We start from the raw sequence: 20107 nt of genomic DNA on the forward strand, positions 1-20107 counted from the left end.
CTTATAAAAAAAAACTTTGCAACTCCTGCATGGCAATTTAATAATAATAAAAATAAATAAACACTTAAGAGATATGATTCATACACTAAAAGTGGTTAATGTTCTGTCAAATTATTATTGTAGGCCTATTATTGATAACGTTTTATTTAACATCAAGGGTGTTAAACACACCCAGATATTATTTTTGTTAATATTATTAACTACATTGTAGAATTTGATCATTTTAGCGTGGGATCACGGCAAAGAACTGAACCGGAGTGACCATCTGTGCGCACTTATGGTGCGAGCATCCTCCACTGACTCTGTAACATCTGCACAATGGACGTCACGAAACAAACATGTATGTATCTGGAACTATATCAGATTGCGGGGGAAATATTTCACCCAGAGCCCCCGTTAATTTCCGACCCTGGATGGAGATGAGAGATGTAACTGGTGTTTAAGCATCTCTCAACATCATGCAGATGGTACATTACACAAAGCATTTTTGCTATTTCTACCTTTCTTGCAAATTTGCTACATTATGACTAATAAGGGAGCGTGAAGATATGAATGGCGGCAAAACTATATATCAATCGCTCCAACGTCACGCTCGCTTACGGAGACGAGGTATAACGCATGTGATTTGCATGTGAAATTAACAGGTTTAGAAAGGTTTATTCAAGTAACATCTTAAGTTTAGTGTCTATGCAACAAAGAGCTTCCTCTTCACACTTCTGACATTGCTGACAGCTGCACGAGAGAGAAAGTGAGAGACAGAGTGGATTTACTCGCGCAGCTTCTGGAATTACAGTTTGATACAAAAACAAGTTTATTGATTTGATTTGATCATCTGTATCTATTGGTTTACTAATTCGCAGCTGCACTGTAAAGTGATTAAAAGCATGCGGGGATTTCCCACATTATGGACACGGAACTTGCCGGAATGATAAAAATTGTGCGCAATACCCACAATCCCGTGCTGAATTTCAGGCCCTGCAAACTGTATTATATTAAAATATGAAAGTTGCCCTGGTTCTTGTCCTTCATGATTTCATTATATATATATATATATATATATATATATATATATATATATATTACTGTGCAATCTGCTAGATTAATGCAGTGAAAAGCTGTGTCAATAGCATTTTTTTTTTACATTTCATTTTTTACCCCCTCTTGTCATATATGTTAAGGCCGGCCAAATCAAAGGTCATGGCCGCCATGTAACGGGATTATGTATTTAAAATACACAATATAAGTAACTGTATTCCACTACAGTTACATTTTTTAATAGTTGGTAATCAAAAGTTACACTGAAAAAGTATTTTGATTACTGAAGAGATTACTTTGCATTTTATAGCATTGTGTTTCATTTAATATTTTGTCTATTCATTTGAAAAACATTTATCCATATAAATTGTGCAATCCGAGGAGCATTTAAACAGCGGTGAAACACTTTCTTAAGAAGTGTTACATTCATATTGAAGAGAACTAAAAGTTTGAAGTAAGTTTGGAGCAGCCGAAATAGAAATAAACCTTGTGTAAATTGTCATGTGAACATTTACCTTTACGCTAAGCTAAAATGTATTTCTAGCCATTTTACATGCACCTGTTACCAGGCATGATCATATTAAGAAAATCCACATAATTGTTATTTTTCTAATAAGATCTTTGATATAAGGGCAAAAATCTTATTCTTGACGAGAATTTTTGTGTTGTTTTTCTGTAAAAATATCTAAAAATCCTTAAAACAAGATCAAATGACTTTTCCTTGTTTTTCAAGCTACACTGCATACAATATTTAGGCCTTTTTCAGAGAATGTATTTGTAAATATATTTTGTCTTACTGTACAGGCAGATTTTTTTGCACTTGTTATTAACTTGTTTATTGTCAAAACAAGTGAAAAAAATCTACCAGTGCTGAAGAAGTAATCCAAAGTATTTAGAATACGTTACTGACCTTGAGTAATCTAACAGAATACGTTACAAATTACATTTTACAGCATGTATTCTGTAATCTGTAGTGGAATACATTTCAAAAGTAACCTCCCAACCCTGTATATCAGGAATGTTTTGCAAATCTTAATCAAGGAAAGAAAATTATATAATGCTTGAGAGTCTACTAATATATGAGATCCCCCAATTAAATGAATATACCTCAGGTTACTATGATTCATATGGCATTTGTTGTGAAGTGTGACAACAGGAGTTCTTTCTGGTTGTTTGATGACATTAACCACAACATTTCTGAGAGAAATACATTTTTTGAGACAGGGAAAAAAAAACAAAAAACATTTTTTAAAGAAAAAATAGATATTTTTGAAATAAATTGTTTTTTGGAAATATTTCTTTATTTTTTATTTTTTTGGAGATAATGTTTTTTTTTTTGGATAGATTTATTTCTTTGAGAGAGGTAAGAAAACATTTTGAGAGGAAAAAATGTTTGAGAGAGAATACATTTTTTGAAAGGAAAACATTTTGAGAGAAAATAAAAAAAAAATTTTTTTTTAAAGAATTATGAGGTTTATGAGTTAATGAGGAAAAAACAATTTGGAGAGAGATTTTTTTTTTTTTTTTTTTTTTTTTTTTATTTAATTTTTTTTGCCTGAAATTAATCATTTCAGTTATGACAACTTTCTGAATAATTTAGCATGTTAAAAGTATAGTTCACCCAAAAATGAAAATTCTCTCATGCTATCTCAGATGTGTTTGACTTTAGCCAGGACAAAGGAGTTACACCCCTACTCTTTACAAGAAGTGCCCTGGGATTTTTAATGACCACAGAGAATCAGCACAACAGTTTAATGTCTCATCTGAAGGATGGTGCCTTTTTAAAGTATAGTTATCCAACATTATACTGGGACCAACACAGACTGAGCACCCCCTGCTGGCCTCACTAACAACTCTTCCAGCAGCAACCTTAGTTTTCCCCAGGAGGTCTCCCATCCAGGTACTGACCAGGCTCAACCCTGCTTAACTTTTTGGACAAACAATTTAGAGCTACAGGGTGATATGGCTGCTGTACATACAAAGATGTACTGGGTTAGCATGTGGACATGCTGCTGCTTACAATTAGACAAACACAACACATGCTACACAATTAGACATACATGCTATCCCCCGACAAAGCAGGAAGGCTGCACAAGCACATAAAAAAACACAAACCCCCAAACAATGCAGATCTACCACCAAGAGTTGTGTACTGCTGCTGCTCCAAAAAGAGCCATGTTCACTGAGTGTATGATAACTAAATATGCATGGCCAATTTGGACAAATGGTGAAACGCTAATGTACTAAATCTCTATGTGTGGCTGGGCCAGCTTGGCTTAATGGCTTAAACAACTAGTGACCTGACGCATAAAGTGTATATATAGACCAGGAAAGGTCAGAGCTTATTTAACTAGTGACCTAGCCTAGCTATGTGTTGATTTACATGTATGTATTTAAACTAATGACCTGAGATAGAGATGTGTGCCAGTGCCAGATTTGGCTAAGGCTTACCTTGTTAAAGACGCACTTCTATGTGTCATGGCCAAAGCAGACCTTACCGTGAGCTGATAGAATTTAAACCCCAGCAACCACATGAGCAAATAAAATTTTCAGAGAAAAACTCTAGCAGCGCGCAGCTGCACACTGGCTTATCTGTAAAATAGAGCAATTTAAATGTAGACAAAGAAACAAAACTAAAGTTTATTGGCTAACAGATTTCAAATCAAAGGACCTATCACCTTATCATCTTGTGAGCCGTTTGGCTTAACACATCACATTTGAGCGTGCTGATTGGTTAAAAAAAATACTCAGTTTGCATCAAGTTTCATGCCTGAACTTAGGTCATTTACAAATAGACAATTTGAAGTGATCTTTTGGTGTCGATGGCATAGTTCTGTTCTGGGGGAAAAATCCTCGCCCATCCATGCATCAAGAGGAGGGTGTTAAGTGCACCTTGCATCCATGCAATGAAAAGGCAGCTGAGAGTTTAAATGAATGGAGGACTTTAAAAGAACCGCTCTGTTGCAGTATGTGTTTAAATTATTTTGGTAGGCGTCATGAATCATCTGAGCATCAGTTGATTGCAAGCTTTATTAACGTTACCTGCCTGAACTAACACAATGCTTAATTTTCACCCATCTCGGCCAGAAATCACTGCCACTGCTCGATGAGCATATAAAAAAACAGTTGTGGGGTTTGAGGAAGGAGATCAAGGAGTATGAGGGTGGACCACATCAGACCCCAAGGGGGCAAAACACTTCTTATTAAAGTAAGAACTTTATCTCAAGCCATCATCATCTTCTTGTCAGAAATATCATTACATCTTTGTCTCACTTTTAGCCTATGATTCACATTAGATTAAAAAAAAAATACTCACAAATGATAATTCTCTCTAATGAAATGTGAATTAATAAAATGCAAACAAATAAGCCTCCAATGCGTTGGCATCCTCGTGAACGTTGAATGTTGCAGAAAAGTATTTATCATGCATCTCCATTACTGCACCCCTCCAGCAAATCAATGTTTGTTCTTCTTCTGTTTCTTCTTCTTCTTCTATTTTATGGCGGTTGGCAAAACAAGCTTAACCAAACAATACTGCCACAAACTGAATGTTCATGACGTTGTGAGAAACAGCTTTGAGGCGCTCAGCTCTGGCTTTTTGAAATTCTACAGTTATAACCCTTAGCGGTTTAGAGCTGCTATGACTAATTCACGCGGGGATTGCAGTGGTAGAAAGTATATTCTTGTTGGATAAATACTGTATGTTGAAATTAACTTTAATCAAGATTAATAAGTGCTATAACATATTGCTCATTGTTTGTTCATGTCAACTAATGTTAACAAATGGAACCTTATTGTGAAGTGTTACCAAAGTCATTGTGTAACTCGCGGTGACACATACAAGATGAGACACTTTCTCTAAACTGAAGTATCTAAATACGGCCAGTCACTCAATCGATAATTAAATGTATGAATTTATTTTGTATAATAAAACAGATCCCAGATGAGGACTGGTAAATACAGCTTTCCAATTTTACCCACCAGTCATTGTGTGGGTAAAAGGAGATTTTTTGTGGGTGTAAAGCAGACAATATGCAACTGTAACAGCCACTGTCATGACCATGGGTTACATAACAGTGAAGAGGAGACACATACATTTGTATATATGCGTGTCAAATCGCTGTAACTGCTGTCAGTTCAAATGGGAGCACTGCATTGTGTCTCTTCTCTGATCAGCACTCCTTTTTACTCCAATTACATCAAGAAAAAACACAAATGAACATCAGAGGGGAATTAGAAAAATAAAGTGCAAATGGCTAAAATGATAACAACTTTCACCAAATGGTACATTTTCCTCAGGAAAGTTATCCAATGTTCATAGATAGTAAGCTTGAAAAAAAAAAAAAAAAAAAACTGAAGAGAAAACTGCTAAACTTTTAAATACTATCACTGTCAGAGATACAGCAACAAATGGGGGTCCCCGTCTGAAGTCTCGCAGGGCCCCCAATGTTTGAAGTATGCCACTGACCATTACTAGATTGGTAAAGTTTTGATGTTGGCTTGACAAACCCTGTATGAAAGTTTTAAAAAGTTTAAAAAGCCTTAAAGTAAAAACTAAAGGTAGACAGACAGACAGACCATATCTGATCGAGCAGAAAGAAACCGACTGAGCAAAACAACAAACCAACAAGGTTTCAGGCTGAATTCAAGGAGTGGAATGATCATCTTAACAGGACAAAGACTTCCTGTCAGTATAAGCAATATACTTACAAGTTAGAATTCAGTGTTGTACATTACTGTGGCCTGTTTCACACTGCACACCAAAGCAGCACATATTTATTGTGCCACACATATTGATAGGGTACTGCATTTACGTTATGCAGTAGAAACACTGTCAGTGTGAAAGCACAACTCAAGCCTGCTGACTGTAGTCACTTGTAAGAGATATAAGTTCATATGAAAGCCAATTAATTTAATAAGAAATCTTGTTCCCAAACAAGTTAATGATTTGACTGATGATATAAAAGAGTGCAACCAGAGATACAGAGGGAGGGAACTGCTCGGTTACAGCAACTACTGAGTGTTTGAAATGGTTCTGCAGGACCATGTGGCCAAACTTAAGGAGCCAGCCATCGACTCACTCAGTAACATAAAAGGTAGCATCACACATCTTCATGCAGTGGCGGCTCTGGCTTACTTGGTGCCCCCCCTTAACTTTTCTCACCCACACATATCATATCACCTCTAAAGACATAGATATAACCACTGGAGTCTTATGGATTTCCTTTATGCTGCCTTTATGTGCTTTTTGGAGCTTTAAGGTTCTGGCCACCATTCTCTTGCATTGTACCTATAGAGCTGAGATATTCTTCTAAAAATCTTCATTTGCATTCTGCAAAAGAAAGAAATCCATGTTTCTGGAATGGCATGAGGGTGAGTAGAACTGTATATGTGTATATATATATACACTATATTGCCAAAAGTATTCGCTCACCCATCCAAATAATTGAATTCAGGTGTTCCAATCACTTCCATGGCCACAGGTGTATAAAATGAAGCACCTAGGCATGCAGACTGCTTCTACAAACATTTGTGAAAGAATGGGCCACTCTCAGGAGCTCAGTGAATTCCAGCGTGGTACTGTGATAGGATGCCACCTGTGCAACAAGTCCAGTCATGAAATTTCCTCGCTACTAAATATTCCACAGTCAACTGTCAGTGGTATTATAACAAAGTGGAAGCGATTGGGAATGACAGCAACTCATCCACGAAGTGGTAGGCCATGTAAAATGACAGAGCGGGGTCAGTGGATGCTGAGGCGCATAGTGCGTAGAGGTCGCCAACTTTCTGCAGAGTCAATCGCTACAGACCTCCAAAGTTCATGTGGCCTTCAGATTAGCTCAAGAACAGTGCATAGAGAGCTTCATGGAATGGGTTTCCATGGCCGAGCAGCTGCATCCAAGCCATACATCACCAAGTGCAATGCAAAGCGTCGGATGCAGTGGTGTAAAGCACGCCGCCACTGGACTCTAGAGCAGTGGAGACGCGTTTTCTGGAGTGACGAATCACGCTTCTTCATCTGGCAATCTGATGGACGAGTCTGGGTTTGGCAGTTGCCAGGAGAACGGTACTTGTCTGACTGCATTGTGCCAACTGTGAAGTTTGGTGGAGGGGGATTATGGTGTGGGGTTGTTTTTCAGGAGCTGGGCTTGGCCCCTTAGTTCCAGTGAAAGGAACTCTGAATGCTTCAGCATACCAAGAGATTTTGGACAATTCCATGCTCCCAACTTTGTGGGAACAGTTTGGGGATGGCCCCTTCCTGTTCCAACATGACTGCGCACCAGTGCACAAAGCAAGGTCCATAAAGACATGGATGAGCGAGTTTGGTGTGGAAGAACTTGACTGGCCTGCACAGAGTCCTGACCTCAACCCGATAGAGCACCTTTGGGATGAATTAGAGCGAAGACTGCGAGCCAGGCCTTCTCGTCCAACATCAGTGTCTGACCTCACAAATGCGCTTCTGGAAGAATGGTCAAAAATTCCCATAAACACACTCCTAAACCTTGTGGAAAGCCTTCCCAGAAGAGTTGAAGCTGTTATAGCTGCAAAGGGTGGGCCGACGTCATATTAAACCCTATGGATTAAGAATGGGATGTCACTTAAGTTCATATGCATCTAAAGGCAGATGAGCGAATACTTTTGGCAATATAGTGTATATATATATATATATATATATATATATATATATATATATATATATATATATATATATATATATATACAGGGTTGAGAGGTTACTTTTGAAATGTATTCCACTACAGATTACAGAATACATGCTGTAAAATGTAATTTGTAATGTATTTCATTAGATTACTCAAGGTCAGTAACGTAACCTAAATACTTTAGATTACTTGTTCAGCACTGGTAGATTTTTTCACTTGTTTTGACTATAAAAACTCTGCCAGTACAGTAAGAAAAAATACACATGTTAAAAATACATTCTCTGAAAAACCTAAATATCTTATGCAGTGTTGTTTCTAAAACAAAATAAATCAAATTGATCTTGTTTTAAGGATTTTTAAATATTTTTACAGGAAAACAATACAAAAATTATTCTCAAGAATACGATTTTTGCCCTAATATCAAAGGTCTTACTAGAAAAAAGAAATTATGATCTAACGTGAATTTTCTTGATAAAATTATTATAGTGTCTGGTCTCGTGCATGTAAAATGGCTAGAAATAGCATTTTAGCTTAGCATAAAGCTGACAGTTTACACAAGGTTTATTTCTATTTCTTCTGCTCCAAACTTCAATATTACTTCTCTGTCTGCTCGTATGAATGTAAAACATCATAAGAAATTGTTTGTGCACTTTGGATCAAATCATTTATATGTATAAATGTTTTCCATCTGAAAGGACTAAATATTAAATGAAACAAATGACAATAAAATGCAAAATAATCTCTTCAGTAATCAAAATACTTTTTGAATGTAACTGTATTCTAATTACCAATGATTTAAACTGTAACTGTGTGGAATACAGTTACTTATATTTTGTATTTTAAGTATGTATTCCCGTTACATGTATTCTGTTACTCCCCAACCCTGTATATATATATATATATATATACAGTACTGTGCAAAAGTCTTAACATAAGATGTTTAACAAAAACATTTGTCTTAAGATGGTTATTTATATCTTTAGCTGTCAATAGGTAATATACATTTTAGTCTCCCAAACATTCCTTCTGCAAATAGAATAGAATAGAAGAACAGGGAGCCCTGCAACAGATGGCATTGCCCCCACAGAGCCCCCCACTGAACATCGAGTCAGTCTGGGATAACATGAAGAGACAGAAGCAATTGAGACAGCCTAAATAGATAGAAGAACTGTGGCGAATTCTCCAAGAAGCTTGGAACATCCTGTCTGCCAACAACCAAGACAAACTGTGTCCAGGTGTCCCTAGGAGAATTGGTGCTGTTTTGAATGCAAAGTTGGTCACACCAAATATTGATTTAGCTTTTTTTTATATTTACTAGACTTTGGATGATGTTAATTGAAAAATTCAATTATGGCACTATTTTTGAAGAAAACCTCACTATGCAACATTTTTCACAAATGCCTAAAACTTTTGCACAGTACTGTATGTTTATATATATAGATATATATACATACATACACGGGCGGCCAAAAGTTTGGGATAATGTACAGATTTTGCTTTTATGGAAAGAAATTTTTACTTTTATTCATCAAAGTGGCATTCAGCTGATCACAATGTGTAGTCAGGACATTAATAACATGAAAAATTACTATTACAATTTGAATTTTTTTTTATTTTTTTATTTTTTTTCAGAACTTAAACTACTTGAAAGAGGTCTCATCAAAAAATCCTCCACGTGCAGCAATGACAGCTTTGCAGATCCTTGGCATTCTAGCTGTCAGTTTGTCCAGATACTCAGGTGACATTTCACCCCACACTTCCTGTAGCACTTGCCATAGATGTGACTGTCTTGTCGGGCACTTCTCATGCACCTTACAGTCTAGCTGATCCCACAAAAGCTCAATGGGGTTAAGATCCATAACACTCTTTTACAATTATCTGTTGTCCAATGTCTGTGTTTCTTTGCCAACTCTAACCTTTTCTTTTTGTTTTTCTGTTTCAAAAGAGTTTTTTCTTTGCAATTCTTCCCATAAGGCCTGCACCCCTGAGTTTTCTCTTTACTGTTGTACATGAAACTGGTGTTTAGCGGGTAGAATTCAATGAAGCTGTCAGCTGAGGACATGTGAGGAGTCTATTTCTTAAACTAGAGACTCTGATGTACTTATCCTCTTGTTTAGTTGTACATATGGCCTTCCACATCTCTTTCTGTCCTTGTTAGAGCCAGTTGTCCTTTGTCTTCGAAGACTAGTGTACACCTTTTTATGAAATCTTCAGTTTTTTTGGCAATTTCAAGCATTGTATAGCCTTCATTCCTCAAAACAATGACTGACTGATGAGTTTCTAGAGAAAGCGGTTTAATTTTTGCCATTTTTTACCTAATATTGACCCAGTCTATTGCATACTGTGGCAGCTCAAAAACAAACACAAACACAATGTTAAGCTTCATTTAATGAACCAAATAGCTTTCAGCTGTGTTTGATATAATGGCAAGTGATTTTCTAGTACCAAATGATCAATTTAGCATGATTACTCAAGGATAAGGTGTTGGAGTGATGGCTGCTGGAAATGGGGCCTGTCAAGATTTGATCAAAAATGACTTTTTTCAAATAGTGATGGTGCTGTTTTTTTTTTTACATCATTAATGTCCTGACTATACTTTGTGATCAGTTGAATGCCACTTTGGTGAATTAAAGTACCAATTTCCTTCCGAAACAGCAAATTCTGTACATTATTCCAAACTTTTGAACATCTATAATCCTAACCATTTAGAGCCTTTAGGCTGAGTAGTCTGTCAGGAACAACTCGGGGCACCTTTCCCCCATCGCGATCTTGCGATCTCTGTGTGGGGGCGGGTCACGGGCGGGTGTTGCCGCCCTAGGCGCCTGCCTATATCGCCCATTCCAGGATCCGCTACTGTCTTCATGTCTATGTCCAGTAGCGAATCCTGGCATTGGCGATATAGGCAGGCACCTAGGGCGAAAACTATGGGCAACGCTCTCTGGGTCGGCACGACAGGGTACCTGATCGATCGCCCCTGCATAGAGCTCGCAAGATCTCGATTGGCTAAAGGTGCCCCGAATTGTGCCACCCCGCCCCGAGCTCGCAAGATCGCGACGGGAGAGAGGTGCCCCAAGTTGTTCCTGACAGACTGCTCATCCTTAAAGTCTATAACTGGTTAGGATTATAGATGTTCATAACGCATTCTTACATTCTGAACAAACATAAGATAACAATGATCAACAGTATAGGTACACTGTGACACAGGATCGGCTTGAGAAAATAAGTATCAACCATGTGATTGCTGGGCAGATCTGGCAAAGTCGTTGATGATTTTGCATCAATGAAAACTAGGAAGAGAGGGTTAAATTTGAAATTAGGAATTATGTGTAATAGCAAAAGCAGCAATCTGTAAGTAGACCTATTCTGCAATTGTCTTTATTTATTGACTCTATTATTTAATTGTACAAATTAAGATCTGTATATATATGTATACATGCCATATATATATATATATATATATATATATATATATATATATATATATATATATATATATATATATATATATATATATATATATAAATCAGGGAGATGGTCCTGAAAGGACAGATTCAATAGGCCATTGCACTGATCAACTGACTGCATCCTGAGCTGCTGCACACTATCTGTTACCTGTACTTTTATCTTCAGCAACAACACCTGATAGAGCTGATTTGCCTGTGGGAAACTGAAGCCGCACTGGAGTTTGCTCAGACACAGCTGGCTGAACAGTGAGAGGAAAGCCGTGAGTGTCTGATCGAGATGGAGGGCACCCTTGCACTCCTGGCATTCAATAACCTAGTGGAGTCACCCTTCGGTGACCTGCTGAATCAAATCAAGCAGGCTTCTTCCTTGCATCCATCTCCTGCTGCTTTAAGCATGATGTGCCTTGTACATTTTACAGTTCATTGTTTGCTCTTTATCTGATCTATTGAAAATTAATCCTTGTTGATTCATACCTGTTTGTTACCATTTTCTTTTTGTTTTGTAAATTTTACCATTTAAGTTTAAACACATTTAGAGCACAGTGTTCTTTGATTAACTGATTTACTGCAGTAGCTGCAAATGTTTGCCTAGTCCCTTCATACAGTTCACTTTACTAAAACCATAGTGAAACCATAGTGACCTTTACGCATAAACGAAACTTGCACATGGCTGTCATGTTTATGTGTTTTGTTCTTGTGTTCATGTCTTTTATTTTCAAAGTTTAGTTCCTGTTCCTGTCATGTCATGTTATTTCCTGTTCCCTCATGTGATCTTGTCATGTGTTTCCCCTGTTCATATATCTTGTTTTCATTGGTTCATTGTTTGATTACTTTGTTATTAGTCTTGTCTTTTCATTGGTTAAAGTTCATTTAGTTTTGTTATCTTGTTTATAGTTTAGTCTTGTGATTGGTTGTCTTGTTTACCTGTTACCCATGTCCTTGTATTTAGCCCTCATGTTTACCATTGTCTAGTGTCAGGTATTGTTAATGTAACTGTCCGGTCCAGTCCAGTCCAGTCCAGTCCAGTCCAGTCCACTCCACTCCACTCCACTCCATGTTTGTAGTCAGGGTTTTAGGATTCCACATTTGAAAAATAAATTGCACTTGGGTTCGTCATCGTCTTTGCCAGCATCGTTACAATAGTGCTTTTATAGCACTTGTCACCAAGACGAGGGGTTGCGGACCTTCATGAGCTTGGTTATTTTCTGTTTGAGTGTAGCCTTGTAAATAAACAAAATGAAATTAACATTCAATTCTCAAATTGTGATATTTTCTTTTATTTGACATCAAATAAATTGTATCTTGGCTCTATGTGGATGGCTTCCTGATTGCCTATTTATCCTTTTTGGCCTCATTGACAGTCCTAAAGAGATTAAGAAGAGAGATAGAAAAAGTTTTGGTTGCATGTGTCTCAATGTACTAACCAGTTGCAACCCTGCGACACATTAAGCCAATGATAACATTCATACCCAAGCAACTATTCAAAGGATATTGCATCTTGATATGTCCTAGAAATTATGGAAAGCTTATTGCAGTGTTCATTTCATGAAGCTGAGCATGACATAAAATAAAATATACTTTATGCTTCCCACCTTCAAAACACAATAGCCTTCGGTGGGCGTTTTTTTATTTTTTTTTATTTTTTTACAGTGACCAAGGGTTGCTAGAATATGGATTTAGTGTCTTGTAGAAATACTTTTTTGAATCTTATAATTGTCACACTTAAGGACATGACATTTACAATTACATTTAAATTGCTACACATTAGATTCCAAGGTGTAGGTCTAGCTTGTTTCCTAAAACAATTACACAGTTATGTATAATAAAATGAATTACAGATTTAAAACAAATTTAAATGTGTAAAATATGTATTATTCCAAATTAAGTAGTTATTTGGTAGTTGCTTTAACCCTTAAATGCATTCCTCTGGACCTAATTCCACCACCTTTATATCTCATCCATTTTTTTATGCCCATACCTCTTTAGTATTCCTTAGCGTTTCTCTTATGAATAGTGTAACAAGAAAAAAATACTAAAACTGCAAATATATATATATATATATTAATTGCTTAATTACCGAAAGTTTATAGGGTAGTTAGTGACCTGATGTATGTAACAGAGTAACAATATATATTTGCACTTCCATAAATCATATTTTTATGATTATTTCATATCAATATATGTTTACTATCACATAATATCTCGTTATTTTAGTACAAGGCGAATAATTACTATAGTCATACAAATGACTACTATATTGTGTTAATTTTCTGTGCAACGATTTATCAGAATCCCATACACATGTACATACAGTATACATATTATACATGCTATTTGTTACTCAATGTGGCGCTGTTGTTTCAATGATTACCTGATTTACATTTGACATTGCTATTTAAAAAAGAAACAACGTGGAAGTAAACTATAGCAAGTAAAACACATGAACAGAATGATATGACTATTGTCATTTGGGTGTACTACTGAAATTCTGTAAGTTGTGCATCTATTAAGATTTAATAAGTGCCTGAGAAAATACATATGTGAAGCTTATGTTTTATGTGAACTCAATATGTGTTTGACAGCCAATTGTGTCATGAAATTTCAGCATTAAAAAGCAATGAATCACATTCTATAATTTGTTGCATTAGCTCTTTGATATATGAAAAAATAAAATGTCAAAATATAACAGAATATATTTTATTCTATTATTTTCTAATTGTCTTGAAAATTCTTTGAAAATGGAACAATATCTGGGCATTTTGTAGATCCATTTGTGATAGATATACATGCCGGGTCTCTAAAGACCCGATGTACACTCACTGAGACTTTATTATGTACACCTGTACACCTACATATTCATGCGATTATCTAATCAGCCAATCATGTTGCAGTAGTGAAATGCAGAAAATCATGCAGATATGGGTCAGGAGATTCAGTTAATTTTCACATCAACCATTGGAATGGGGAAAAAATGTGATCTCAGTGATTTCGACCGTGTCTTAATTGTTGGTGCCAGACAGGCTGGTTTGAGTATTTCTGTAACTGCTGATCTCCTGGGATTTTCATGCACAACAGTCTCTAGAATTTACTCCGAATGGTGCCAAAAACAAAAAACATCCAGTGAGCGGCAGTTCTGCGGACGGAAATATTTTGTTGATGAGAGAGGTCAACAGAGAATGGCCAGACTGGTTCGAGCTGACAGAAAGGCTACAGTAACTCCGATAACCACTCTGTACAACTGTAGTGAGCAGAATAGCGTCTCAGAATGCACAACAAGTTGAATCTTGAGACGGATGGGCTACAACAGCAGAAGACCACGTCGGACACTTTATTAGAACCATAGTGTTCCCAATAATTATATATAATTATAATAATCCAAATATTATAATGTTTGGCAAAACACCCATGCATTTAAGGGTAACTGGTAATCCAAAGTGACTTACAGAACATTTTTACAGAAACAAACCCCTAGAATGGTTAGGTGCCTTGCTCAAGGGCACAGTGGTGGTAGTTTGTTGATCGCTCCTGATCAGCATCGAACCAGCAACCTTTTGGTTACCAGCTCTGAGCTTTGACCACTACGCTTTTTGCCACACCACACCACTCCTTATAGTACTACTAATAAAGTTCAAATAACAAAGTGATTCTTTAATGCCCAACAGTAATGAATTTTTTTTCAGCACAAGAAATAACAACATGGACGAGGGGAATCTTTCTCCTAAATGACTGTAATAAATAGTTCACAAACTTTATACCCGTCCCTACAGCTCTATAGTCTCCAGGTTTACCTTTGTTCCTTTAGATCTAAAAATGCTGAAAATGGGTGGATCCTGTGCAAACATGCTTATTCATATGTGTGGAGTATCAGTATCAGACATGGCTATGTCGACTAACTAGATAATAAACCTGAAGAACAAGTTTATTAGGTTGGACAGAATGTGTTATATACAAGATCTACCTTTGCACTGTCATTATTCATGTCTAGAGTCTAAAGTCTAGAGTGACTTCTTTAAATCAGATATATAGATCAGCAAGAGCAAGTACAAAAGAGTTGAACACAATTAAAAAGAAGGTTAGAAAGAAACCCAGTTACAGGTTACACATGTTTACTGGTTTACTCTGCTACATAACTTGTTCTTAGATGCCTTCACTCAAAGTGTATCTACGTGTGGATCCTTGTAAGTGAAGACAGTTGTACTTCTGCGAGGGGAGGCAAGCAAATCATTTCAGTCATGATATACATTCGAAGAGGTTGGTTCTCTCCTCTCTCTCTCTCTCTCTCTTATGTTTATGTTGACATTTTTGTTTCTAGTTGGTCCCCTTGTGCTACACAAGTGGCAGAGGGACAAAAATAAGCGACGCTTTTGAAGGCCTAGTACATCTTTTTTGAAGTGTATCGCAGATTTGTTTAAGGAAAATGCCAGCAGGCATTATTTACTTCCCTACTGTAGTTTCATTGTAGTCTTTTCCTATTTAATGCCAATAGTAAACTGTTTAGTCAGATTACAAGTATAGTCAAAATGGAACGTGACTGTGGATGCAAATTTCTCCTTCTTTAAAGTAATATTCTGGGTTCAGTACAAGTAAAGCTCATTAGACAGCATTTGTGGCATAAAATTTATAATGACAAAAATGAATTTTGACTAGTCCATCTGGGTTACTGGGTTACAAGAATCTAGGTTACAAAGAGGCACTTACAATGGAAGTGAATGGGGCCAATCTGTAAACGTCAAAATACTCACTGTTTCAAAAGTATAGTCACAAGACATAAACAACATGTGTGTTAACATGATTTTAGTGTGACAAAAATCACTTACTAACCTTTTTTGTGTAAAGCTGTATCCAATTTTGAAACTTGATGGCATGACAGCGCTGTAAATCCTGTAATCCTGCAAAACATATGATTTAAGCAAATTTACAGTTTAAATAATACACAAGTTTAAAAAAAAAAATGAATGTAAGTGATTTCATAAAATTATAAGCTTCACATTTCTTCCTTTAAACCCTCCAAAAAAAAAAAAAAATGTACAGAAAAGAAAGTACGAGTCTTCAAAGATTTTTGTGGTAATCAATATTATGCCACAAATGCTGTCGATTGAGTTTAAATTATACTGAAGTCAGAATATCCCTTAAACAAATAGTTGATAATACTTTTAGAACATGTAAACAACATGTTAGCAACAAGGATACTGTGAGACCATTGGACCTACTAACAAAAATGGATATTATATTATAATGAGAACTTTATATATAAATATATATATATATATATATATATATATATATATATATATATATATATATATATATATATATATATATATATTAAAAATGAATCAATTGTTTTCACAGATAAACTGAAATTCATTTTCATGGTGTGTGTCCTCATAATATCTGCAAGCTTTGTCTACAGACTTCTACAAACTAATCCTGAATTAACATTAAAAAATGTTGTAGGTGAGTTACACATCTTGGAGATCTGCTGATAAATGTATAAAATGTATTGACTTGACATGAACTTAAACCTTACATGTGCTACATGCATGAATAATTAAGCCTTTAAGGATGTTAAATGAAATTTAATGCTGGCACTGTGATGTTTGTGTCACTAAAATTTCAACTTTAAAGTAATATAGACAATGTGTAGGATGATTCATGTAATTATAGATTGTCCTTTTTGAAAATTCAGATTCAATGGGAAGAGCAAATACTGTCAAATTGAAATTTGATCATCACAAAAATGATGGTAAGCATTTACACAACAATGCAGCACCAAAGTAAGTTCTGTTAAAAGAAAAAGTTGAAGAATACACGTTAAACTGTCTCATGTGGTGTGTTTATTCAGGTCCCAGAGGTGGCAAATGTGGCCTCCCAGCACCATGCCCTAAAAGAGATTTTGCCTTTAAGATTTCCAGTGGTGCAACAAGCATCATTGGACCACAAATATGCTTTGATGGGAAAATGTAAGGCTTCACTTTCATACTTTTCACAAATCATTAAATTTATCAATTTTCCCATAGCCGCTAATCTGGCCACTAATCAGGTAGTGCTGGAGCCTATCCCAGCTGTCTCGGACTGAAGGCAGGGAAACACCCTGGAGAGGTGGACAGTCCATCACAGACGAATCGTTAAATGAATAATATAAGCTCTAAATTTAATCCAATTCTGTTGTTTTGTTTCAGGTTAATAAAAAGAGAGATAAGAGGTAATCACCAAGGAATCAGTGTTGTTGTTATAAATGGTAAGTACGTGGAGATACTGTAAGTAATCATGCTATTAAAAATGTAAAAATGGTACATGTTTTTGCTTTCATTGAATTTCCTTCATAATTTAATATAACGTTCATCAGTCTGAAAGTTACTGTGGAGTCTTCTCATATAAATTCACCATCAATACATTTTTGTATTTATTCACTGATTTTGAGTCTTGTTTTCTTTCTCTTTCATTATAAAAATCAGAAAAAACAGGTGAACATATCACAACTGGCAGCTTCAATATGTGGAACGGAGGTATGTTGTATCTTTATTTCAGCATTACACCTTTATCATTCAATATATGCAGTGGGGTCCAAAACTCAATGACTTAATTTTTATTTTGCAAGTTTTTGCAGACAGTTTTTCTAATTAAATTTTGATGGTATAAAATTCATGAAAATCTATTTAACTTAATGACATACTATTGATTAAATTGAGTGAGTACATTTAACTTAAACGTTTCAAATAATACAGTAACTTTTACCTGCAAATTTTATGTGCATGGTATTAGTCAAATTTAAATAAACATTTTATTTGAACATTTCACATTTTGACCTTTCATTATAAACAAATGTTTATCATGTACCACATTACATATGGAAGCTTTCCACGAGAAACTTATTGCATGCTATGCGGTCTATTAGATAACATTACCTTGCATTACTGGAAATAGAAACAAGACACAAAGCTGCGAACATAGACCTCAACACTTGGTGCACAAAACATGATGAGAGTAACTATCAATAGATCTTTTTTAATTTGCAACATCAGACTTCACAAAACAACAAGTTACCAAACATAAAAACAAAATTAACAATAAAAACGGTGTAAATAAACTTGCAAACAGTAAAATCATTAAAGCTCATTAATTATTCAAACCCCATGGAAGCTGGGAACACCAGCTTAAAAAATGTAAGTAAAATTTACTTATTTTATTTACCACTGAAATTTACTTAATAAATATGACATGGTTTTCTACTTTAGGATTGATACATGGTGATGCATTGTAAAGAAAACAAACAATAATAAATAATATTTACTTATAAGTTAGAGCATTCATTTTTAAGTGCTTGAATTGAGTACAAATGTAGCATTTACTAAATTATTTCAAGTTCATGCTAAACTAACTTATTCAATGACAATGTAGAAAGTCAGGGGTGTAGATTCCAGGGGGGATGGGGGAAGGTAACCCCCCCAATAATCAGAACAAACAAGTACAATGGAAACATGTCACCTCCCCCACTCTCCCCTCAATGGTCAAGCCAAATCTATGCCCTTGCATTCAGTTGGGTTCAAAAGACATAATTACTAATACAAATTCTTCTGTTTTTATTTATTTTTCATAATTCTAAAAAACAAATGTCCCCCCCAGGTTTAAATAAGATTTTGAATCCCTGATTTTCAATGAAGGCTCAGACTGAAAAAAATAAATAAAGGATTTCTGTGGTGAAGTAAATAAAACAGAAAGGATTAAGTACTTGAATGTAATCCAAGCAATGAGTTTGGTAATATATGGGTTTGTAAATCTGCTCTCTGTCATTTTTCCAATGGATATAAATGTTCTTGTTGTTGACAGATGTTCGTGACTTGATTGCATTTCTGAAGTCAATTGAGGATGGTTCACTTGTGTTGATGGCCACTTTTGATGATCCAGCCACAAAGTAGAGAAAACTGATTAAACTGTATCTCTAGTTTGCATCCTTCAGCATCTTATCAGGATGGTGTCTAATCATATCATGATTTGTATGATTCCTTTTATATAGACTTAATGAGGAGGCAAGGACACTTATAACAGAGTTTGGCAGTTCCTACATTTCCAAAGTGAAATTCAGAGATAACTGGGTCTTTGTGGGAGGGAAGAAGACAATAACCCAAGTCTCTTTTGAGCAGGTAAAGACATTCTCAAATTCATCTTTATGTCTCAAACTATGATTAGGTTTGTGTAATGAAAAACCTTCTACTGTATTTTGTTATGGACACAGTTCCAATTAAATTACTTTAATTTTCTGTCTTTTTCAGCACTTAAAGAATGACAAGAAAACCAATAAATATGAAAGCTGGCCAGAAATGATAGAAATTGAAGGCTGCATACCTCGACTGGAATAATATTTCTTACAGCCTCAGATGTCATTTGCTCTAAAAACATTTATTCTGCTAAAAGGACAGTTGCCAACCACTTAATCAAGTCATGCACCAGCAACTATTTCAGGACTATGCACCAAGCTGGACCACAATGCATTTCTGATGTAGTATTTGGATTATTTTGGACAGTGTTCATGTCTTCCCAAAACGTGGCAATTTGTTTTCGTCCACTGTTGTTGACAAGTGTTTTTTGTTAATATCTCTGAGACCATACATGCCACTGTTGCGAGTCCTGGTGTATCTTAAAGAGGTCATCCTGGACTAATATAATATAATATAATATAATATAATTATTGGGTTTTATTGTTAAAAATTAGATTGTAAGATGAATAATTATAAATAATGTTTATGCCAGTGGTGTATTTATTATATCTTCTGAATGTTGCAAAACAAAATTTTTTTTTATTGTTTTTGTGTACCATTTATTAAACAGTACTCTTGTTAACTCGTGTTAGCTTTCATGTGATTGGTTTTGTTTATTTCATATGAGTACTTTTGGCACACGTAAAACGTAATCTAGAGGGCTGTGTAAAGAAGAAAACAACAACTT

At 35.5% G+C, this 20107-nt stretch overlaps 1 protein-coding gene across 3 annotated transcripts; it reads left to right on the forward strand.

Annotated features, from left to right (window-relative positions):
• The first annotated feature begins 15142 nt into the window (after positions 1-15142).
• zgc:101783 (uncharacterized protein LOC447883 homolog) lies at positions 15143-19996 on the forward strand. 3 transcript variants are annotated; one of them, XM_051689815.1, is made up of 9 exons: positions 15143-15412; positions 16514-16618; positions 16851-16907; positions 17007-17124; positions 17344-17402; positions 17620-17670; positions 18992-19076; positions 19179-19305; positions 19435-19996. In XM_051689815.1, the coding sequence occupies exons 1-9, from the start codon at positions 15394-15396 to the stop codon at positions 19519-19521; spliced, it is 708 nt and encodes a 235-aa protein (XP_051545775.1). In that variant the 5' UTR covers positions 15143-15393; the 3' UTR covers positions 19522-19996. The 3 variants fall into 3 exon arrangements, with proteins under 3 accessions (XP_051545775.1, XP_051545777.1, XP_051545776.1); XM_051689817.1 differs by having other exon boundaries at positions 16575-16618; XM_051689816.1 differs by lacking the exon at positions 16851-16907.
• The last annotated feature ends 111 nt before the right edge of the window (positions 19997-20107 follow it).

This window comes from Myxocyprinus asiaticus, chromosome 46 (genome assembly GCF_019703515.2).
Source record: "Myxocyprinus asiaticus isolate MX2 ecotype Aquarium Trade chromosome 46, UBuf_Myxa_2, whole genome shotgun sequence".
NCBI lineage: Eukaryota > Metazoa > Chordata > Actinopteri > Cypriniformes > Catostomidae > Myxocyprinus > Myxocyprinus asiaticus.

Bases quoted from the DNA above. Each gene is read 5' to 3' on its own strand.
- zgc:101783 (XM_051689815.1), top strand. The intron at 16,908-17,006 runs GTAAGCATTTAC...GTGTTTATTCAG, and splicing joins TGATCATCACAAAAATGATG to GTCCCAGAGGTGGCAAATGT. The intron at 19,306-19,434 runs GTAAAGACATTC...TGTCTTTTTCAG, and splicing joins CCCAAGTCTCTTTTGAGCAG to CACTTAAAGAATGACAAGAA.